The sequence below is a fragment of the Podarcis cretensis genome, assembly GCF_951804945.1.
Source record: "Podarcis cretensis genome assembly, chromosome: 7".
Taxonomy (NCBI): Eukaryota; Metazoa; Chordata; class Lepidosauria; order Squamata; family Lacertidae; genus Podarcis; species Podarcis cretensis.
In genome coordinates, this window is record NC_137176.1 from 52,353,863 (window position 1) to 52,378,987 (window position 25,125).

General features: G+C 41.3%; 1 protein-coding gene across 1 annotated transcript in view; it reads left to right on the forward strand.

Moving 5' to 3' along the window:
• Positions 1-25,125, forward strand: part of LOC307221029 (chloride channel protein C-like) — a 66,049-nt gene that overhangs the window by 1,764 nt on the left and 39,160 nt on the right. Inside the window, exons 2-10 of the mRNA XM_079985143.1 lie at positions 1,896-2,025; positions 6,905-6,985; positions 7,759-7,934; positions 8,326-8,418; positions 10,901-11,144; positions 20,098-20,292; positions 22,268-22,365; positions 23,745-23,848; positions 24,596-24,767. Coding sequence (XP_079841269.1) covers positions 1,896-2,025; positions 6,905-6,985; positions 7,759-7,934; positions 8,326-8,418; positions 10,901-11,144; positions 20,098-20,292; positions 22,268-22,365; positions 23,745-23,848; positions 24,596-24,767 — 1,293 coding nt within the window. The remainder of the gene's footprint in view (positions 1-1,895; positions 2,026-6,904; positions 6,986-7,758; positions 7,935-8,325; positions 8,419-10,900; positions 11,145-20,097; positions 20,293-22,267; positions 22,366-23,744; positions 23,849-24,595; positions 24,768-25,125) is intronic.

The window sequence follows — 25,125 nt, forward strand, 5'->3', positions numbered from 1 at the left end:
TGTCTTAGAGTGAGTTATATAATTAATGCTCAATTGTCTACATTAGGATTTCCTGACAAAACACATGTTTGTTCTTGCTTTGATTTAAACTTTATGAGAGTCAGTGATATCAATAGAAATGGCTTTGGAATAAATATTTCTCATTAGCTTCAAGCTTGATGCAACAAACCTTGTAGTGATCAGCTTTAACTACTAAGGTTTCTTTGGGCAAAGATATCCAAACCAATCAAACTAAAGTTTGTTGGTTTGGTTTCATGTTGCTTAACTTCTCTCAGTTCCTTCATTGCACTGATTAAGAAAACATTTTCTATAACTAAGTGTGCTGTTCACTCAAACAAAGTATTTTTAAAATCTGACCACACACTTACCTCTCTTGTTCAAATCAATGGCATGCAGGTGTACCAAAATATGAGTGGGGGGAACATGCCCTAAATTTCCTCAGCTTGTACAATAATTTACGTAAGAGTCAGATAATTTAAATCTGCATTTTTCTTAGTCCCCAACATGATGACCAGCAGAGACAAAATAATGGGTCAAATATATTTCAAATGGACATGGTGAAAAATATCATTTTGTAGCTTAAGTATTAAAAGCACATCAAGAACACCTGGGCTTTCTACCTGTTCCTAGAAAGATAATTGAAGTGAGTTGCAGGCCATGAAATGGTTCTGTCTTCACTTGGCTCACTCCACTTGCACATGGAGGATTCTGCCCCCCCCCAACAGCTTTCACAGGTCAAACATATTTTCCTTTATTTCCGCTTTGCGCATATGACTGTAAAATATTATTACATCGAATGATAAACTTAAACCAAAGTGTTTTGGTGCCACCTATTGGGAACAGAGAAGAGTGCACTCAGATGTTGGGGGGGGGGAATGCTTTGTTAGGGACCAATGAGGAACTGCCACATTCTGAAGAGATGCAAAACACAGGAAACTCTGCTGGCAGGTTAGAGCAATTTCCAAATCCACAGTAGGGCAAGACCTTCATTTGTACCAATCTAAATGCCACAAAATACAGCAGGGAGGGAAAAGGTACCAGGAACATCCTAAGCATGTCTTCTTAGGAGCAGTTTATAAAAACATAAAACTTGGTAATACACAGTATTGCTGCAAAAGTGCAGGTTACACATCTATAATTGTTATAAGAAAGAAAGTCCACTGTGACCAGGAAAGGTTGCAGTCTACATTGGATGGATTGATTACAGATTGAGTTTCTGCTGCAGACTCTGTTTCTTCAGAGAATAACTAGGTCTGGGATTCTTGGAAATGTTAAATAGACCCAATTTCCAGTGGGAAGTGGATCCTTGGATCTATTGTTACATTCTTGCATCAGAGCAGTCATAAGAGACCTCACACCTGCTTATTTTAGCTGTTAAGGCAGCTGTAGCGGATAATCAGAAGAGCTAAATGGAGCATATTTGTTACCAGTAAACGATATCTTGAAAGTTTATGCTTGTAATTCTCAACTGTTGTGTCTGGATTAAATTATGAAAATTAAGTCAATTTGCTCTTGTTGCAATTTGTTTTGCAGAACCTAAGATTTGGATCAGGGACAATTCAAAGGGCCAAGTTAGAGATGTAGGCAATACTTGCCTAGGGATATGGACTAGAAGCTTTGGGGAAGAAAGAACAAGGCATATGGGTGGAACAAAGAAGTCTCAATCCTTCACTTCTGAGTCATTAGTTAAAGAAAATCATGGCTGGAAAGACATGAACACCTGTCAATCACAATTCTTCTGAGAGATTCTCAGAAAAAACTGACAGCTCTTCTTTTCAAAAACTGCGATTCCAGAATAACTGTTTAGCATTTTAGATGCATTACCAAAAGGCTACTTATTAACATTCTGAGGTTACTGCAATTGATACCAATTCCCTTTTATTTTTATTTTTTAGAATGGACTGGGATCGATGGTTGGTGATGGGCATCATTGGAATAATAGTAGGAACAGTGGGTTTCCTGATCCATCAAATAATTGATTATCTCATTAAACTGAAATGGGAACTGGTGAAGAACTACATTCAGGTAACACAGCAGAAAATAATAATCTCTCTATTCAAATTGCTTTGGGGGAAGCAATAAATATTGGCATCATGCCACCTCTGTCCCTGATGACCTCTCTTTGTACAGACACTGAATGACATACTCGGGTAAAGTGTGCATAACAATGCACAGATTTCTAAAAATAACATACAAATAATCTTCATTAGGGGAGACTGCTTTGCAATAAAAATTATATTAGTGAAGATTGAATGCAAATTGTGTATATTAAGCATAGCTGTCAACATTTCCCTTTTGTAAAGGGAAATTCCCTTATTCTGAAGAGGATTCCTCACAAGAAAAGGGATAAGTTGACAGCTATGATATTAAGAGAAATTTGCACTAAAATGCTGATGAATTATATATATTATAATATTATATGTATTTATTATATATATATTTGTAGGGTTTTTTAAAAAACCCTATGAATTGCTGCAAAAATGTGGAGAACAGAATTTAAGATTGGAAACATAAGGAACCAAGGTAATTGAAATTGACAGATTCATACATCCCCACTTAGGAAGAACAGTTTTTGATAAAGCTAAGCTAACCTGAACTTGGTCATAGCATGGGAGCCCTTTGTAAGCCACAGTGAACTACGACCCTGGCTACCCACATGTCTTACTTTTAGGTTTCCCACTGATTGTGGGAAACAGGCTGCTGGATGTGATAGACCTTTGGTCTACTCCAAAATCACCTTTTATTCTTGCTTGGACATAACTGTAACAATTAAATAAAGCATTGTGAAAGGGAGGCTTGAAGAATGTTGGAGTCTAGAATCATGCTGTAGTGGACTCACCCTGCTAATTGCCCCCAATTAAATATAGGTACATACCTCTCCGGCGGGAAGGTAAACAGCGTTTCCGTGCACTGCTCTGGTTTCCAGAAGTGGCCTAGTCATGCTGGCCACATGACCTGGAAAAACTGTCTGTGGACAAACGCCGGCTCCCTCGGCCAATAAAGCGAGATGAGCGCCGCAACCCCAGAGTCGGTCACGACTGGACCAAATGGTCGGGAGTCCCTTTACCTAAATATAGTGGACTGACCGCACATTACGCCAATTAAACAAATTTCTACAATTTATCACAGGCTATCTTGTGTGAGGGAAAACTTAGTGATTTAGAGTCTCAAGCAGGAGTTCATCAAATAAGAAAAGTTTTATTTACAAAAAGAGGTTGGTGAAACCAAGTTGGGTCAGGAGATGCGTTCTTTCAGGTAGAAGTTAACTTATTAGTTAAACTATAAAGATGTCACAGGCTTAAACACAGAAGTCTATGCACAGCTTTTCTTAAACTTCAGTTGCTAAAAATCAGTTGTTATACTTCAGGTAGATGTTCAGGTTTCTAGAATAGGTGGTAAAATGCTTAACTCAGTTTCTGTTCCTTTACTTAGCTACGACAGGTGTTACAGTTAAATACTTTTGACACAGCATAGCTTCCTTCACAGATTAATATTTTGGTTCATGAGTGAAGGGCACTTTTAGTCAGTTACCCACTCTTTTAGCAATCCCACACCTGAGGCATTCTAATTAGTATAACAGACCCAGGGGATCACCTCACTCCTTGTTACTGGCTTGGAAGTCTTCTGTATCTAGAAGAACTATCCCCTCCTGGCTATACTGAGGCCCAGGTAGTCTGTATTCCTACAGCTGCTACCTTCCCTGGCTCAGACTCAGTCCTTCACTTAACTCCAGTTAGCTGTATTCTGTCCCAAGACACTTAACACGGTCTTACTTTCTAAGCTACAACGGCGCTTAGATATTATCTATAGATATTTTCCTCAGAACAGATGTTTAACCCAAATTTGAACCAACTCTCTCAGACAAACCCTATCCTAATCACTGTCTCCCACCTCAAATTAAGCCCTATCTAAAACAAAAAACAAAAAACAAAAAACCACCAACTCCCTCAGAAACTGCTCCTTTTATTCTCCCTCCAGAGAGGCTCCAGCACTCTGGTAGGATTCTGAGGGACTGCACCACCAGTCTCTGGTCTGGCTCTGCTGCCTGTCACACATGCCATATCTACATCATACATATTACACTCTTATATCACTTTATATCAATTCATGCTTCTCAAAAGGATCCCAGGAACTGTAGTTTAAGGATGCTACAGGTTATTAGGTGACCCCTTCAATGAGCTACAATTCCCAGCACCCTTTCAAAACTACAGTTCCCAGAGTTCTTAGGTGGCAGCCATTATTGTTATGGTGTAGATATGACAAGTAATAGCATGTTAAAGAATGAAGCCGCAAAGTATATTTACATTTTTATTTGTTGTAAAAATGGGAATAACAACTGCCATGAATGCACCACACAGGGGTGCAGTATATATTAACTATAGTCCCATGGTTGTAGCAAAGACCCCAAGTCAGTTTTTAAACACTACACTACACCAATTTTGTGTTCTCCAAGAGAGACTCCAAGAGAACTACTACTTTCTAGATAGGCAACTGAAATAACAGAAATTGTCAGTGGATTTAATAATGGTTCCCTCAGTGTTTATAGCTGATGTGACAGGCCCAATACTGGGCCTGTGGTACACACACAAATTAGTTTCTATTTTCTTTAGATTGAGGCCCAGAATAAATTGGTATGCTGGCTGCTTGAGCAGTCTGTGCGGAATGTGCATCTTGTTGAGTCTGTTGACAACAAGAACGCAGTTGTCAACAGAGAGGACATCATGGTTCAGTCAGTCCATCTGGTCTTATTTTAATGTGGCAGAGGTTAACAGCATCAGCATCAAGGTGAAAACAAATGGAAACTAACCATTATACTTAAGACTGCATCTAGCACAGCATGGCAGGATCTAAGAAGGAATAACCATAGAGGGCATCTCCTTATAGCACCAGTTGCAACATCTTCTTCCATGGGCGTAGCCAAGATTTTTGCTGGGGGGTGGGAGGCTTTGTTGGGGGGTACAGAACCTCAGATTTGTATTGATTTGTATTGATTTAGGAGGGCAGCTGCTCCCCTTGCCCCCCAACTACACCCATGCCTTCACCTCTCTGTTACACATGCTCTTGTTGGCATCCGTCTGCCTTGAGAAACAATAGAGGAGTGCGACTTTGAGGTTGAGGTCAAGCTGTTGGAAGGTTGCAGCCCCTGCTGTAGCTGTAGAGACTGATGTAGGAGAGACATGTTTCGTTGCAGCTGGGGCATAATAGCCAGTTGTCAACTGTCTTTGATACACTCAATTGTCTTTGTCTGAGATTTCAGGCTCAGAGCAACCGAAAAATAGAAGGTAGGCAACAAAATTGGGAAGAGGCCTTTGACAAAATCTTGACATTACAAGTCACATGTAAGCAAACTTCAGGTAATCAGAGGAGAATATTCCAATATAAATTATGTCTATCCCTTTAGTTTGCAAAGAGGTTGACCCAAATTGCATGTATCTGGTCTTCCTGGATGACTGCAGAGTAAGCACATGTTTGCAATTTACCAAGACAGGAAATCTGTGGTAGCTTGCTGAGCCATTTAAATTTGGGAAACAAAAACAGCATCTTTGACTTACAGGCACAAGAGAATCCAATCTCAACAAAATGACTTTTTTTCTTGCAAATTTGTGGGAGTCAATTTACTTGCAAAGGGCAGTGGAGACAACATGATTCTGGCTAACCCAAACACAAACAGTTCAAAATGGAATGGGATGACAGTCAGACAAAATTGGTGGAATGGAAGGCATATTTTATAACTTTCTATAATAATTCTATAAGGTATTCACTAAGAAAACTGTACAGCCTTTGTTAATTGGATATTGGGATATATGGGTAGTTATGGTATTATTCAGGAAGAGCATTTTGATGAGCCTTCAGAAAGATGAGGGTGCAAAATCTTAAAACAATTAATAGTCAAATTACATTTTAAGCAATATTAAAATAAAGTTTGTTCTAAATAGGAATCCACACACAATCCTATACATGCCCAACAGTAAATTCCATTGATTTGAATCAGAATTTCTCCTAGGCAAACAATTAGAATTGTAACCTCAGCTAGGCATGCAGTAAAAGGGATTTTTTGAAAATAAAGTAAGTTGTATTTACCGGTATGTCAAGTGACACTAAAAGTGCCTTTTTGTCTTTAATCCTTTAAAATAAATCTGAATATAGTTAATTAATATGCAATATATGTTACGGTTGCCATATTTCAAGAAGTAAAGATCTGGACACCCCAAAGTTGTTGAGGAAAACTGAAGATCCAGGACAAACCGCTGCCTGGATATTCCCCCGGACATCACTTCCGCCTTTGAAATCCCTGTAATGTCCGGAAAATCCTGGACGTATGCTATTTTCAGATCAGACAATACTCCCTGTTTAATGGCTATTTCATTCAAGTGATCAATTTCAAATATTTTAAAACAGAGAGCATAAATCCACATGATGACTTCCTTCTATGAACATGTGTTCTTTAAAGACACGTATTCAGCTAAGTGTACTCAGAGCAGACCCATTGAAATTAATGGACCTAGCTTAGTCATGCTCATTCTTTTCAATAGGTCTGCTCTACATAAAACTTAGTTGAATACCATCCTTGGATTGGTTGCTTGAATGACATTTTTACCAAGAGCTGTAATGGCTGGTGAGTTGGTTTGGTAGCTGAAACTGCTGGCATCTGCTATATGACAATTGTGTGTTGGAGGGGGGTCCTGTCCATGTATTTTAGCAATGGGAGAAGTTGATGGGGGCAGATGGTGCTGTACTCATCACTGTGCAAACAGGATGCTGCAAGAGGGGCAATCGGTCTGATCCTTAAGGCTCTTACGTTCTTCTAATATGTGGATTGACGATGTATTTGCTTGGTAAATGAATATCCTACCATATTATGCAGTTTTTCTACCAATAACTATTTATTTTGTAAAACTGGCAGAAAGGCAACTTTCATATGACCTGGTTATACATACTTGGAATTGGACTGGCTATGATCATTGTATCCTCAGGATTGGTTGTGGTAAGTGCTGAACACCTGCTTCTTGCTCAGCTTTTAAAATATCAGGTTATGATATGTTTGCCTGGGTGGAATGTGTCCTGTGATAATGCTTGTTGCTTGCCTATGTGGAAGATAGAAAAGGTGTGTGTATTTGTGTTTTGTATGTGTAGAAACTAGCCTACTGTAGAAGGTAAAATTCATATTAACTTTTCTGTCCAATTTTGCCCCTGGTCCCACCTACCCCTAGCATGTGGCGCCTGTAAGGTTGCCTCAGGCTGAAAAAGTTCTTACACTCCTGATTTAGGCATGTTTACCTGATAATCCAGGACACGGGTGATGCTGTGGTCTAAACCACAGAGCCTAGGGCTTGCCAATCAGAAGGTCGGTTGTTCGAATCCCCGTGACAGGGTGAGCTCCTGTTGCTCGGTCCCAGCTCCTGCCCACCTAGCAGTTCGAAAGCACATCAAAGTGCAAGTAGATAAAGAGGTACCGCTCCGGCGGGAAGGTAAACGGCGTTTCCGTGTGCTGCTCTGGTTCATCAGAAGCTGCTTAGTCATGGTGGCCACATGACCCGGAAGCTGTATGCCAGCTCCCTCGGCCAATAAAGCGAGATGAGCGCTGCAACCCCAGAGTCATCCATGACTGGACCTAATGGTCAAGGGTCCCTTTACCTTTTTACCTGATAATCCTGTCGACTGACAAATCATGACTGGATGTTGGATAATGTTTGATTCGAGCTGTGCTATGTGAGCTTATGTGGCTGCTACAATAATATTGCCTTTTCCTTTCCCCAGTTCTTTTGTCCAACAGGTGTACCAAGTGGATTACCGGAAGTCATAGGTTTTCTGAACGGAGCTTCTATTCAGCACATTTTTAATATCAGAACTTTTGTGGGAACTTTTGTCTCTTGTGTTCTGGCTGTGGCATCTGGGCTCTTCTGTGGACCAGAAGGTCCCATGATTCACTTGGGGTGAGAAATTAATATTTTAAAATTTACAGGTTTTAAAGAAAATAGGGATAGGCAGAATGGAATGGAGGATATTGGGAAAAGGCATTAGATGACTGGCATCCTGAATAAGCACACTTCCTACTGCAATATTTTGTTGCAAGCTCACTCATATATATAAAACACATAGATAAAATCTTAAGAGTCTAATTCATAATATAAGGAATGAATTTATTTTATCATTGCTATTATATTAAAATTATTAGTCACTTTTTCTTGCCGAGCAACTCAAAGCAACTTGCAACCAACTAGTTTTGCATGCCTTCTGCCATCTGGTTATTTGATTTCTTTAATCTGAAACTTTGTAAATCAGCAAATTAAATATACCATTAATTTTTCACAATACTTTCCCCAGTGCAATAATAGGATATGGATTGAGCCAGTCCAGGCCAAAGATCCTTGGAATGAATCTCCCCTCCTTCACCAGATTTTGGAACTCAGCTGACAAGTAAGAGACCTTATCAAATAAGTATGCAATAATTAACTAAAAAGGGTTACTGGCTGCCTTAATTTAGGTAATATGTAAAAGTAACAATAGAAACATGTAATTGTAATGGTGTCTTCAGTGGAAACATAGAGTTGTGTATCCAGTGCTATCCAACAGTGCAATGGGACTTTACATTCTTCTCTGCCATTTGGCAGTCTCCACATATTTGGGGTGAGCCTGAGGGCTGCAGGAGGAAAGAATAGAAGTAGAAGTTTGCTTGTGCAATGTGGATTCAGCTATACTGCTGAAGAATTGTATAGACACTTTCTTTAGGAGAAACAAGGGTCCATTTTGGATGCAAAGATCCAGACAGCTTTCCTCCTAAATCATGCCTCCACAGCAGCAAATACAGCATTTCAAACAGCAGTTCACAGTGCAATGTATATGTCTTTACCTGGAAGTAAGACAAAAGGTGGTCATTGGGGCTTAATGCTGTGTGGTGTGAGTGTGGAGCAGAATCCACATCCACCTGTGTTTGTCTTGACTGGTGAAGCTTGATTAGTGGAACCTGGTTATGTTGCATTTCTGAGCAGCATCATTATGAAGCATACAGCTGCCAAATAGAATATGGTAAAGCTGCTATGTTGAATGCATAGAATAAATGAGGTTTAAGGCTGCTCATCTGATTTTTAATTGCCTTCTCACATATGTCTCAATAGTGGCTTACTCAGTTATAGAGCATGAACAAAACAAAATGGTCAAAATGGTCAGGGAATTTTTAAATGGATGTTGCTCACATGAAATGACTTCATGCAATGTGACATGGAGAATGCTACTTTTGTATAAAATAACATATTTTCAAGATACTTGGATACGATAAATCACCAGATCTTGCAGTATGGATCACAAACACTTTATCTTCTATTTGTGAAATGCTGGCATTTGCAAATCCATGGGGTGCCCTGTAAGATCTTACTTTAAACAGGATCTATTATACCAGTGTTATTGTTCATGTCAAGCCTGCATTTGGAAAGCTTTGAATGATCAAGTTCCATAGCCTTAAAACAGTGGATTATAAAAATATGTAAATAAAACATGTGCCTTTGACCATACTGTTTGTTGTATCTCCAAACAAAAAGCCATTACAAACTATCTGTGGCTCAAGGATAACCAGACAGCCCAAATAAACATGATACATTTTGCTTTTTAACTTGCCTCAACAATTAGTGAAATAACTTAGAGATGTGTTTGTTAAGCTGTTACTTATGGAAGAAATTTGCCCCGTGACCAATGGCACAGATTTCTGAAGTATTTTTGCATGTTCATTAAAATCCCCATGGCAGTTTGAATCCACCTGATACGGGTCACAACCAAATACATTGGCCCTTGAGGTCTATCTAGTAATAGAGGACTTGGGTTAATTCAGTTTGACAAGAGTTGGCTAGATTGCTGTTGCATAGCTTGCTATGGGCACTTGCAGATGACCTGTTCATCCTGATTCATTTGCAGGGAGATAGGACAATGTTGGCTGCTCAGAGAGCATTCACCAGTAGTGGCTGGTGAGGCAGTAGGTGTAGGGTACCCAACACAGCAGGTTTCTGAGAAGCAGAGGGGCAGGTATGAGGAGCTTGGCATAGTGCAGCGCATGGTGTCAGAGCCAACCCAACACTCCTGCCTGTATGCACCACACTGAGCTCCCTGAATTGGAGCCCTTCCTGTCTCGATACACAGCAGCAACCTGGTGGGTTGGGAAGCCAGGAGAGCAACAGACCCCTCCCCTCGCTAGTGCCTTACCAGCTGCTACTGGTATTCAGTCTGATTTGCTTGCAGGAAGGTTAGTTGACATTGCAAGTATTAGCCTACATTTTCCGGTACCTTTCCCAATCACTTTCCTCATCACAAAAAGTCTGAACTTTTGGAGAAGTGGATTTGTTTCACAAGCCCTCCTAATAAAAAAATAGTTGTGAGATTTGAATTTGTTGTTGCGGGGTTGAATCCCACTTGAAAATAGCAACAGTCTGGAAGTGCCATATGCACTATTCAAAAGCAGGTATCATTTTGACTTTATTTTGATCCGAGAAAATAGGTAAAATTGGCACTTATTTCAAGCTCATGACAAAGTAATTAAGTATGCATTGTATTTTAAAATTCTGTCGGAAGCCACTCAGAGTGGCTGGGGAAACCCAGCCAGATGGGTGGGGTATAAATAATAAATTATTATTGTTGTTGTTGTTGTTGTTGTTGTTGTTGTTGTTGTTGTTGTTATTTTGTGAACTAGAGATGAAGAAACAAAATTTTAAAAATCCTTCCAGTAGCAAACTTAGTTGGTCTCTAAAGTGCTACTGGAAGGATTTTTTTTATTTTATATCGACAACGGCAGACCAACACGGCTACCTCCCTGTAACTAAAGATGAAGAGTATATCTTACTTATCTAAAGTAATGGGATTATCCTGAAACTCTATTCTCTCCTCTCCCCCCACCCCATACTCTTCTTTGTTACAGGAGGAATTTTGTTACAGCTGGTGCTGGGGCAGGGATTGCCTCTGTGTTCCATGCTCCAGTGGGTGGACTTCTATTCACATTGGAGGAGGTGGCCTCTTTCTGGGATATCAAGCTGGCCTGGCAAACGTTCTTCTGCTGCATGACGGCTGCCTTCACCACAGATCTCATCTCCTCTTCTCTCTGTGGGTTTGTCTACAGGGGCCAATTTGGATTTTTCAAAGCAGAGATGAGGATTTTATTTTGGGTATGTACTACATCCACACTAAATTAAGCCAAGGCCACATGTGTATTTCGCTGTGCCTGTTTATTTAAAATATTCATATTCCACTTCACCTTATGTTCAAGGTTGCTTATGCTATGAGGAAAAGCTGCCACATTGGGGGCTTTTTATAGTTTAGAGAAAAGGTGAATAAGAGGTGGCCTGTTGTTGTTTAGTCGTTTAGTCATGTCCGACTCTTCATGACCCCATGGACCAAAGCATGCCAGGCACTTCTGTGTTCCACTGCCTCCCGCAGTTTGGTCAAACTCATGCTGGTAGCTTTGAGAACACTATCCATGGCCTGATAGCCATGTATAAATTTATGTGTGACCTGGACAAAGTGGATGGAAGAAAAGCTTCCCTTCCCATAACACTAGAACTCATAGTCATCCCATGAAGTTGAATGTTGGAGGATTCATGCAGGCAAAAGAAAGTACTTCTCCATGCAGCACATAATTCAGGGGTAGGCAACCTAAGACCCGTGGGCCGGATGCGGCCCAATCGCCTTCTCAATCCAGCCCTTGGACGGTTTGGGAATCAGCATGTTTTTACATGAGTAGAATGTATCCTGTTATTTAAAATGCACCTCTGGGTCATTTGTGGGGCCTGCCTGGTGTTTTCACATGAGTAGATTGTGTCCTTTTATTTAAAATGCATTTCTGGGTTATTTGTGGGGCATAGGAATTTGTTCATTTTTTTCTTCAAAATATAGTCCGGCCCACCACATGGTCTGAGAGACAGTGGCTGAAAAAGGTTGCTGACCCCTGACATAGTTAAACGGAAGAATCTGCTCCAATAGGAGGCAGCAGCAATCCCCAACTTGGATGGCTCTGAAAGTAGATTAGACAAATTCATGGAGGATAAGGCTATCAGTAGCAACTAGCCATGATGACTGTGCTCTGGCTCTACAGTCAGAGGCAGCAATGCTTTTAAATACCAGTGGCTGGTAACCACAGGAGGGGAGAGTGCTCTTGTGCTCAGGTTCTGCTTGCAGGCTTCCCATTGGCATCTGGTTGGCCACTGTGAGAACAGGATGCTGGACTAGATGGCCCATTGGCCTGATCCAGCAGGTTCTGCTTATCTTTTTGTAAGAATCATAATTAAAATTCCATAAAAACAGAATTACAAACAGGTTGAACATCTAAAACAGCAGTAATAAACACCCAGCTCAACTGATTTCAGCTCCCAAACACCATCCTGAATAAAAAAAGTCTTGCAGACTCCTTAACATTTTTTAAAAATTAAATTTATATACAACACTTCATCTGAAGATCATAGGGTAGTTTATCAACATAAAAACATTCTTCTGAAAATGATCACAAGTTAACTTTCTATGGAAGGCCATTCCACAACCCTGAACAATCACCCCCCCCATAAGCTCAAATCTTTGCTGAGGTTGACTTGAACTCCAACAATGATAGAACACTGAACAGGGCACCAGATCAGGTGGGAATAAATCATTCTGTTAGGTGTGCATGTCTAAGGCCATAAAGAGCTTTAAAGATTAAGAACAGTGAGTGGTATCCAATGCTAATTGTACTCAGAGCAGACCCATTCAAATGAATGAACATGACTAACTTAGGGCCATTAATTTCAATGGGTCTACCCTGAGTAAAACTTACGATAGTTGGCTATAACCCAGTGTCTTGAATTGTTAGCAGATGGCTCCTGCCTCCCCACTATCACCAGGACAATATCAGAAGATTATGGGTAACATTCATCCTGGTTTTAGTGAATACTCTGGGCAGGAGCAGATGCATCTTAGGAATCCTGCAGAGCAGGAAACAGCTTTGAGGCAATTTGGGGGGGGGAATCATGTGTGGGGAACCCAGGCTGCTTCTCCCTTCTGTATTTCCCCACTTTGAAACTGATTTCTTTAAAATAAGGAAGTTCCTACAATGTGCCTTTGACCCTCTCTTAACTTGCTTGCTCCATATGTGGATCTTAATATGGGAAAGACCACAGTTTCGACTGATTTAAGGCATATGCCACTTCATACTTCTTGTGTGAATATGCCATAAAACACAGGAGACTGTTTTATAAACTGGAGAGTAATCCAAACAAAGATTGAGGCGAAACATAGTTGGGGACAAGTAATACCTTCATAATATCGGTGTTCTTGGCAAGAACTTACGGAGAGAACTGAGTGAGAGAAACCTTTTGCAGAACAATCTAGTTTTATAGCAGTGCTTTGAACAATCCTAAAAACTGACTAGAAGTACCAATATAGTTTTCCATTTCATGTTTGAATTCTTTATCTCATATGATTTCTTGCAGGCTCTTCTTTAGTATTCCTTTGTGGACTCATCTTCTTTCTCATCTGATCCTCAACCAGATGTATGATAAGGGAATTTAGCAAATATAATTGAATGTGGATGTAATGGAAAAGTGGGTAGGAGGGAGAGAAAACTCTTAAGGAATAGGTTCATGGAAACACACTTATCTGTCCAAGAATGTCCTCCTGAGCAATTTAGGGACTAGCTACTCATTTTATTTATTTTTTTGCAAAACGTATTACAATGACGTCATCATTATGTGTCCAGAGCACTGCCTAGTCCTATGTTGTTAGATAAGTTTCAATTCTTAAGCCACAAGAATGTGGACAAAGTGCTTGAATTGGTCAGGGTGACCACTTGTGCTCTGGACCCTTGCCCCTCTTGGCTGATAAAAACTAGCTGGGCCAGGGAGGTGATTTATGCCTCCTTGTGAGAGTGAATGGTCCCTGGCTGCTTGAAGGAGGCAGTAGTAAAATCATTCCTTAAGAAATCCTCACTGGGTTGGGAAAATCAAAGTTATTACCGACCAGTTGCCAATCTTCCCTCCTTGGCGAAGGTTCTTGAGCAGGTGGTCGCAGACCAGATCCAGGCACTCTTGGAGGAAACTGATTTTCTAGTTACATTTCAATTGAGGTTTAGGCTCAGTTTTGGAGCAGAAACTGTTTCGGTTGTAAACTGTCCTATGGACGTAGTCAAGGAGGGGCAGGGAGGGGCAGCTGCCCCCACCCCACATCAAGTGAAACAATAGGAATACTTAACTAACTGACCAATCACGTCAGTTCTGTCCCTTAACAAAAGTCCTGTCCCCCCCCAACAAAGTCTTGCCCCCCCTAACAAAAATCCTGGCTACACCCATGAACTGACCTGTGACCCTCTTATGAAGGGCTGTATAGAAATTAAATAAATAAATAAAACAAGTTAGTTTTAGTAACTTGCATACATATTTTGGCACATCTATGGCATGGTTTCCATACTTGAGCAAACAAAGTTTCTGCAGGGGGCAAGCAATTGACCAATAAACTGTGGTCCTTGGCATCTTCAGTTTTCCCATATACCGTATTTTTCGCCCTATAGGACGCACTTTTTCCCCTCCAAAAATGAAGGGGAAATGTGTGTGCGTCCTATGGGGCGAATGCAGGCTTTCGCTGAAGCCTGGAGAGCGAGAGGCGTTGGTGCGCACCGACACCTCTCGCTCTCCAGGCTCCAGGAAGCTATCTGCAAGCCTTGCGTGCCCGGGGGAACTCCCCCCTGCGCGCAGGGCTTGCGGGCGGCAGCCGGCAGTGCGGAGCACGGGGCACCCTTTGGAGGACGCCCCGTGCTTCGCGCAGGTGTCCGCAGCCTGCCGCCTGGTGGGCGGGGCGCCCTGAAGCAGAGCGCCCCGCGCGCCGGACAGACATCCGCAGCGTGGGGAGCCCTGCAGGAGTTCCCCGCAGGGCTCCCCACGCTGCGGATAGCAGCCTGCCGCCCCGCGCGCGTGGCGCCCTGAAGCAGAGTGCCCCGCGCGCAGGACAGACATCGGCCAGCCCCACAAGCTCAGGGGACAGCGGGGAGGCGCAGCGCCGCCATCCCACTGTTCCCCGCCCAGGTTTTTGGGGGGGAAATAAAGGAAATTTTTCCCCCTTTATTCCCCCCCCCCAAAAAGTAGGTGCGTCCTATGGGACGGAGCGTCCTATGGGACGAAAAATACGGTATGTAGGATAATGATACTTGACACATTGTTTTGCCCACTGAAGTAACTTTTAAGTGCTGTTAACCTGAGAAGATAATTCTCTTCTGGCTAGACAGGATAAAACTGGCACAAACTCCTGTCTTCTGGATTTGTGCTAAGCCACCTTACTGTAACAAAGGGACACAGACCTTGGCAGATATAATGAAAAGAGAGTTGAAACTTTGGATTGTATTACAACACCTGCCATAGGAAAGTTAGCCTAATAATGCTACATTTGTGAACAATTCATTTTTATCAGATAGCATTTACAAAGAACTGCTGTTCCTTCGTGGATAGTTCGATAAAAGAATGTAGGCCAGCATACCTTTGGTACTTTATAATATCTATTAACTTAATATTGATAGCAAAAGAGATTACTCATGGATTTGCCAGACATAAACACAAGCAGTTCTATTGCGTCCGATCAGACCAACAGCTTAGCTCAGAAATAACTACATGCTTGGGAGACATTTCCAAAAGAAGCTATTATGTCACCCTTCACCAGGGCCCTGGTTACCAGAGCTATTAGCCACTGTTACAGAAGAAGAAAAGATGTGGCAGGTTTTTGTTTAATTCCACTCAAACTCAGACCTTGGGATTTTGGGTGATTTCAGAAGGGTCAAGAATAAAAGGCAAAAATGAACGGAAGATGTCCAAAGGTGCTGTAGAAGTCAAGACTCACTTTATTTTTAGAAAGTTGTTTGACACATTTCAAGCTGTGCAGCTTTTTCTTTCCAAGGGTATTTCCCTTGTGCAACTCTTTGCAGAGAAAGCAACATTCTTTTTGCACTTGCCTTGTTTAGGTGAAGAGACAGGTGGTATATGGTGGGGGAGAGAACTTGCTCTCTCTGGAAAGGCTCTTGCAAGAAAACACATTTTCAAGGGTATTTAAAGCCCTAGTTAGCTCATTTTGGGGCTGTGTACACATTACCAGTTTAAAACTCAACTAGGCCTCCCCCTCCTCAGTTTGGATTAAAACTGGTTTGGGTGAAAACACGTCAAAATGCAGCATTTTATAGGAAACAACAGAATAGATACAGGATTGTGGCTTACATTGTGCATATACCACTTGTGCATCTATGATCAGAAACAGGTACTTGGTAGTGGCACCTGGTTGGGTTTATGGAACATCTTCCTTTGAGGAAGTTTTTACTCAGCATGAAGAAAAGTCACTTTGCCACAATTGCCATACAGAACAATACAGTGGATTATAATGACTTCCGCCTTGAGTTACAGTTTATAGTCCTTTATAAGTTTATTTAGGATATTTCACAAAAGAGCAATTGATTTTGACTCCCACTCTCCTGGAGGAACTGTTGCCAATGTGGTTTCTACCACAGCTTCACTGTTTGTTTTTTTGCTTGCCAGCTAGGCTAGATAATCAAATGCTTTCATTTCATTTAGTGTGGGGCTCCAGGGAAATCTGGCTGCTTTCATGTTTTATAGCCAAACTCTGAGCAGAGAGCTTGTGGGTTATGTCAAGAAAAAAACCAACATTTATTTTCTTCAGTTTATGCTGAACATAGCAGTGTAAAGAAGTCTTAAGACCCTTGATTTTCCAAGGGTAGGATTTTATGGAAGTCTGAATTTATTATTTATAAATTCTGCAGTACTATGCACACTTAACCTGGGAATAAGCGTGCATAGGACCAAGCAGCACAACTTGCTACTACTCAGAACAAAGTGTAGTTCATCTTGGTTGGATTTAAGTTTTAAAGAGCAGGAAAAATTTGAAATGTACTCAAGTAGGAACTATGAACCAAGATAAATCTTATGAACTCATGCTGCAAATGCAATGCACACTGTGTTAGAAGAAACATGTTAGAAGACAAAAATAAATTATATATAATGCATATTTCACTTGTAATAGCTTATGGTTCAGCTTCAGTTATATCATGCAGGTTCTTTTTTTCTTTTGGAGAAAGCTATATGTAGCAGAATCAAGGGGCGACTCTTTGCTGGAGGTCTGCCAGCCAAGTAGCTATAGGGCAGTGCGGGGGAACAAAGTTAAAATGTTCATTACCGCTCCACCCACTTTCTACCTCTGGCCCCACACAGCATTGACATATGAACCACATAAGTTTGCCTAGAAGGAATGCAGCCCACAGGCTGAAAGAGGTTCCACACCCCTGCTATAGGATATGGTGGAAGCTCCCTATATCTGGTGCAACACCCAATATGCCACTGCTGTTGCTTATTCACTGGTACAACTCTCCAGATATGCTGGCTGAGCACTCCATCAGTACATCTGTTCCTGGAGCCACTGGAAGCCATATGAAATTGTTTCTGGCATATGGCGGCCCCCAAACCCAATCCTGAGCAGGCAAATACAAGTAATAATAATAATAATAATAATAATAATAATAATAATAATAATTTATTATTTATACCCCACCCATCTGGCTGGGCCTCCCCAGCCACTCTGGGCGGCTTCCATAAAAACCAAAAATACAGTAAAATATCACACGTTAAAAACTTCCCTAAACAGGGCTGCCTTAAGATGTCTTCTGAATGTCAGGTAGTTGTTTATCGCTTTGACATCTGCTGGAAGGGCATTCCACAGGGCGGGCGCCACTACCGAGAAGGCCCTCTGCCTGGTTCCCTGTAGCTTTGCTTCTTGCAATGAGGGAACCGCCAGAAGGCCCTCGGCGCTGGACCTCAGCGTCCGGGCAGAATGATGGGGGTGGAGACGCTCCTTCAGGTATACTGGACCGAGGCCATTTAGGGCTTTAAAGCTCAGCACCAACACTTTAAATTGTGCTCGGAAACGTACTGGGAGCCAATGTAGGTTTTTCAAGACCGGTGTTATGTGGTCTCGGCGGCCGCCCCCAGTCACCAGTCTAGCTGCCGCGTTCTGAATTAGTTGCAGTTTCCGAGTCACCTTCAAAGGTAGCCCCACGTAGAGTGCATTGCAGTAGTCCAAGCGGGAGATAACCAGAGCATGCACCACTCTGGCGAGACAGTCCGCAGGCAGATAGGGTCTCAGCCTACGTACCAGATGGAGCTGGTAAACAGCTGCCCTGGACACAGATTTGACCTGTGCCTCCATGGACAGCTGTGAGTCCAAAATGACTCCCAGGCTGCGCACCTGGTCCTTCAGGGGCACAGTTACCCCATTCAGGACCAGGGAATCCTCCACACCTGCCCGCCTCCTGTCCCCCCAAAACAGTACTTCTGTCTTGTCAGGATTCAACCTCAATCTGTTAGCCGCCATCCATCCCCCAACTGCCTCCAGACACTCACACAGGACCTTCACCGCCTTCACTGGTTCTGATTTGAAAGAGAGGTAGAGCTGGGTATCATCCGCATACTGATGAACACCCAGCCCAAATCTCCTTATAAGTTATAAGCAATTGAGCAAGTGCTTCTGTTTTAGGGAAATAGGATTGTATGGGATTACTTGCATCCTTTAAAAAATCATTTCTGTTGGTATGCATGTGTTTGATGGAGAGCAGTGCAAATGTGTAGTAAGGCTCTGCTGGTATTACAGACCTGTAGAAGATGTACACCTGCTGTTAGGACGTTTAGAAGGTCAACAATGTAGTCTTCTGTACTAAAGTACACAGCAGTCTCTGTAAGGCTACAGTCCCCAACATGGTACACAAGAACACCATGTTGCCCTTGGCACCCACCAAGTCTCCCTTTCTTCCATTTTTTAAATGTTCCCCCTTTTTGGAGACTTGGTCGTTCTAGCTGTTCCTGTACTTATTTGGGGTTTGTGTTTTGCCTGTTTTAGGGGAGGTGGCTTCTGAGTATTGTCATTCTATGAAATGGGTATTTTGTGGTGCCCACAACAGTTTCTGAGATTTAAAAATATGCCCCTCGGGATCCCCTGCTTCTTAGGGACATACAGGAAGTAAAGGGAATCAGGAAGCAATGAGCTTGCCATGGAATTAAAGAAGAGTTCTAGATTGTGATACAGTAGCAAAAAATGCTAATGCTTTTCTAGGCTGTATGAACAGAAGTATAGTGTTCAGATCAAGGGAAGTAATAGTACCGCTCTATTATGCCTTGGCCAGACCATACCTGGAATACTGTCCAATTTTGGGCACCACAATTTAAGAAGGAGGCTGACAAACTGGAATGTGTGCAGAGGTGGGCAACCAAGTCGATCAAGGGTCTGGAAACCAAGCTTTATGAGGAACAGTTAAAAGAGCTGGGCATGTTTAGCCTAGAAAAGAGGAAGCTGAGAAGATATATGATAGCCATCTTCAATTATCTCAAAGGCTGTCACATGGAAGAGGGAACAAGCATTGTAGGGTAGGACTCGAACCAATTGGCTTCAAGTTATAATAAAGGAGATTCTGACTAAACATATGGAGAAAATTCTGACAGTAAGAATTGTTTGACAGCAGAATATTCTCTCTCAAGAGGTTGTGGACTCTCCTTGCTTGGAGGTTTTTAAGCAGAGGTTAGATGGCCATCTGTCATGAATATTTTAGTTGAGATTCCTGCATTGCAGGGGATGATCCTTGGGATCCTGTCCAACTCTACAGTTCTATGATTCTATGAAATTAAAGAACTACAACAGGAATAAAATTGATTAAAACAACTCAATGTCTGAAAAGATTTCCTTGATAGAGAAACCTCAAGGATATATACAGCATGACAAGTTCTTTGGGAGGCACTGGCAAAACTTAGAATTTCAAGGGAAAACATGCTGTTGATTCTTAAATAATAACTGGCACATCCAACAAAGCAGGCCAGCCTATCCAGTAGCCTATTCCAAGCTTATTCTGGTTCTATGCAAAACTAAAGGTAGAGGACAGCATCAGATAAAATAAAGAATCTGGCATGAGGTCCTTGGCTATTACAAGTACAACCTGCATTTTCTACATCTAATTTCTGCTTCTTCGAGTTGTTGTATCACACCTCTTTTAACAGAGTGGCTGCTGTATGTCAACTAAAATGGCAAAATTAACAGAACATATTGTTTCTTTCCTCTTCAATGCAGGTTAAGAACTTACTGGACATGAGTGTGTTGGCCTTCGTTCCAGCCATTTTCCTTGGAATACTTGGAGGACTTTTAGGAGCTCTTTTTGTTTTTCTGAATATAAGAATTAATAGATTACGCATGTGGTTCTTCAACACAATTCCAAAAACATCCCTCAGAAAAACAGCTAAGCTCTTAGAATCTGTGCTGGTTCTTGTAAGTACTTAATGGTGTTTTGCCAAGTGTTCCAAAGTTACAACTTTGCTAGCTAGAATTAAGACCTAAGTCTGAAAACATAAAGGTTACTAGAACAATGGAAGGTGCTAAGTTGCTACATAGAACTGGCAGAATAACAGCAGATACTCAGAGGCCCTGAATCTATCTCCTACCAATATTTTCCAGTCTTTCTGAATTATGCAGAAGTCTAGTCATTAACATTCAGGTTCAGATTGTAATTTACAACAGTTATTGTTGATATTGCTACATAATACATTGTTTGGGAATATATCCATAATTCATAAATTTATGTTCAGCTGTTCAGACATATTTTGATCTTATCACATGCATACAAATTTAAACAGAGACTTTGGGGTTAGGGACCCACATATATGGAAATAAAACAGATAAGAAACAAGGTAACTCTGAGTACCTTCCTGCTAAGAAGCTGCTGATCTCTAGGCTATGAAATGAGAGGTCCTTCCACGCAATAAATAAAAGATTATTTCTTCACTGTATTTTTTATAACAACTAGCTTAATTAACTATTGGAACATTATTATTATTAGTAGTAGTAGCATTTATTTAATTTCTATACTGTCCTTCATTTAAAGATTACAGGCTGGTTTACAATATAAAAATGCAACAATACACACCATAACAACAAACAAAAAACAATAACATGGAAAGATTACTTCAAAAAGTTTAAAACAAAACAACAAAGCTTGCATTAGAATTTTGCTTAAGAATGGGGATTGGCAAATGTAGTTGATGCATGAATAAGGATTCTGAGTGCAGGGATCTTTGAAGCATGGGTTCATGGGATTCCACGTCAGCATCTATGCTTCTTGGCCTGACTTTAATAATTTTTTTTGTAATTAAGGAATTTCCCCTTATTGTTCTTCAATACACTCACACATTTCTCCTCTGACTGACTGCTCTCACCACCATGTGAAAACTCAGTAGGTCACACATGGTAAATATTACTGGCGAAATGAGTGTTTATAGAATAGGCAAGTCCTTGCATAATGAGCAACATTGTCTATTGTTTGGATGCACTTGAAAAATATGGGTCAAGGCACAAAAAAAGCATTTGGGTAGAGTTCTTGCACACAGATCAAACCCACCATACTCACCTACCCTCCTTAACTTCCTCATAGTTCCTTCCCTAGCCAAGCAGCAAGAGAAGGTGGACAGACATCATGCACCTGTTAATTCTCCTGTGCGATATACTTAAAACATAGAACACTTATTACAGGTACCTATTGCCTACTGTAGGAATGTGGGAGAGTGGGCAGTGGGTCCAGTGAACTGCCTCTTGCTTTGGAGTAATGTGGCTTCAGTCCCTGCCTGCTTTAGCAACAGAAGAAAAGCAGTAATAGCATGCTCCCCTCTCCTTCACTGACTTGTCTCCACCTCCAGGATGTGGTGAGTTCAGCCCTTGCTGCCTTAATGAATAGAAGGCAGGACCACAACAATCATGGCTAGCTCGATCGAGCATTCTGCACAGCGTTAGGGCTCGCCCACACTTCTGCTTGTCTTATACCTAGAAAGCAAAGGTCTGAGAGGTTATCTGCTTGTCCTGTGCTTTTTAAGTACAAGTTCAAGTAGCTTTTCATCTGTTCCATTGCTTACCCTGGGAAAACCTTCTGTTTACTACTGAATCAGAACCAACATCAATCTGCAGACAAACTGACATTTTTTTCTGATTCAGCGGTAAACAAGTAGGAATGCTAGATATCTTGAAGAAATGTTCCAGTAACTAACGGAAGACAATTCCAATCCTAAAACCAGTACAAAAGAAGTCAGAATTCTAATCATGGATTGCTGGATTGTGAACTTTGTTATTAGACCTTTCAAGAGCTTAAATACACCTTTCTTATATGAACGTGAACTTGAGTGGGTGTGTATAAGGGTAAATTTGTTTATTTTATATTCAACATTTCTCTCTTACGTATTTTTAAAAACATGTATAGGTTTTGACCATTACTGCAACGGTCTACTTGCCATATTTCTTTCACTGTACTCCAGTCAAGCACCTGCCAGAATTTGAACCACCTACTAAGCCAGAGAAGTAAGTAGTGAAAAGAGAAATGCAGGCATCTTTATAAGTGCCACTGGCTTCTTCATTTTCAGAATTGGTCCCTTCATGAAGCTTAAGTGCAACTTCATAAGTTGTTGGTGCCAGACCAACAATTTGCTTGAATATGGGAGCCCAGGAAATGAAACGTTTCCATCCATCCATTCCATCCATCCATCCACCCACCCATCCATCCCAACCTTCCTATCCATCCTATTCTGATGTTTCTATTTAAGAAACCTTTCAGAATGATGTCATGGAATCATAGAAACAGTTGGTTGTGAGGAAATCACAGAAATAATCCACTTGGGTAATTCTCAAATGATGCATCTAAAGTAAATTTCAATAACACAGTACCTGTGGGTACTAGTGTGTCCACCCCTCTTTATATGGCACGTATGAAAGGTTTCAGTAAATGCTTCCTCACAAATCAGTGCATGAGATATTGTTAGCTCTTCCTCCTCAATTCCTGTTTGCACTATCTTAGCCTCTCCTACACCTCTCCTATAGCAGCCATTTTGTGTTATGCCACACCCCTACAGCAGCCATTGTGCGACCCCCACTGGTTAGCACAGCACTTTATTAAAATTCCATATGTGCCCCCTGGCCCCAAAAGATAAGTGACCTCGCATCTAGAGTTATCAGTGGGCTATAGGCTCTTTTGTGACCGGACTGCTCCCCATTATACACACTGCAACACAAGGGCTTAAAAAGGAGAGCTGTCTTCTGAATAAAGAGATGGAGGCTAACTGCTTAAGTACAGAACATATGCACGATGACAATCATATAAACACAAAGCTAACTCCTCTTCGTAAACTAAGTTTAGTTCCAAATTTAAAGATATAGAAGTGAAACAGTTTATCAAATCATTGAATACTTTAAAAAGAACCAAACAAGCACCCATCCTAGAGTTATTCAATGGATAATAAATATTTTGGAGAGATATTGAGGACTTCAGATACTCACACATGTGTTGAAAGAACATGTGAGGGGGAGTTGTGGGTCCATATGGGCTAGTCCCACCCCTAACTGGTCTTTGCTGGATGGTGAACTTTGATATTAGATCTTTCAAGGACTTAAATACACCTTTCTTATATTTAGTTGGTTTGTTATGGGGCTCTACATGTGTACTTTCCCTTTATGAAAGGGAGAATAGTGATTGGGTGCATATAGTGTTCTATGCACTTACATGCTCCTCTGTTGCATTTGGAGCTGGGAGGAAGATATGTCTATCGAGGATGGTGATGAGTGGCCCAGTCTGCTTGCTCTGCCTCACATGTTATTCAATACATGTAGTATGTCTGAACCCCCTTTTGCAGTATGTATTCTACTCATGAATACAATGTTGTTTCTTTTATTTTTGATTTTTCAAGTATAAGCCAGCCTACGTGGCACATTTCAGAATATAACTGTCCCCTGGGAACAATCCAGACTGGACCAGATGGAGCGAACTATTCCAACCAATCCTTTAATGAAGGTATGCAGGAGGGTGGGTGGGGAGTAGAACTAGGAATAGGAATGACCAGCATTCATGTAACTGCATTTCTCCAACTATGCTGTTTCTCTCCAGAACACAATTTGAGCAAAGTCTTTGATTTCACTGTTACTTGGGGTTGAATAACAAACTAGAAACAGTTTCTGAGGCATTCAAGGAGATCAGATGCTTCTTAACCATGTTATGCTCTTCTACACTTTTCTAGAGACTTTGGTAGCTCAGCCCTATTTAGGACTTTGGTCACAGGACATGATAGCTTAGGTGGATAGGCAGCAATACTAAAAGGACTTGCCTTGCCTATCTGCCCAATGAATCTTGAGTTGGAAGATGTGGCATAACAAACAGCAACCACAGTCACAATGATCCATCAGCATCAGTGTCCTTGGTGCTCTGTAGAGTTTAACAAGCAAAAGCAAATCTAGACAGGCCTCCTCCACATCATCCTTCTAATCTATAATAGACAATGGAAAAAACAGAAGGTGGCATGGAAGTAGAGAGGGGAAGGAAAGGTAGCAAGGGATGGATCTGAACAACTTACATGTCCTTAATTGTGGTTTACAATTGCCAATTGAGACTGAACAGTTAAGCCATTGGTTTTGTGAAAAAAGTAATTTTGAGACCTGTGCAGATGCAACTCCACACAGAAGCCTGTTTGATAAACTATCTGGACATTAGAGCCCTTCTGTTTGTTCTTTCTCTCACCTCCCACCTTTCCAATCTCATTTAAAGCTGCTGCTCTCTTGGCTGAGAATGGGATGAGAGGAATCACGTACTTATTCAGACGTGGAACTCACGAGGAATTTGGATATGCTTCTCTTTTTACGGCACTTGTATTCTACTTCTTGCTTTCCTGCTTGACAGCAGGCTCTGCCATTGCAAGTGGTTTGGTTATACCTATGCTGTAAGTATTGCATTCATTTTATGCTACTATAGGATGCAGGTATCTCTATGGAAATCCACAATATGGTGAAAGTCACTCAGTACATTCCACTTACACCACACATTTTCAACATTGCAACTGCCTACATGTAAACCAAAGAGGTTAGTTATTTGCTACATATGGTGGTGGGTAAAAATAGTCATGTATACCATCTTATTCTGGACAAAATAGACTTGCATTTATGTCTCATATAAGAAAGTTGGGTCAGCTGCCTTCAGAAAGATGCTTAACAAGTGGCTGAAAAGAGCAGGCAGATCTAATGATTTATCAGAGCCTTTCTGTCTTTGCATCTCAGGTTGGTTGGGCACCTCTAGGCTGG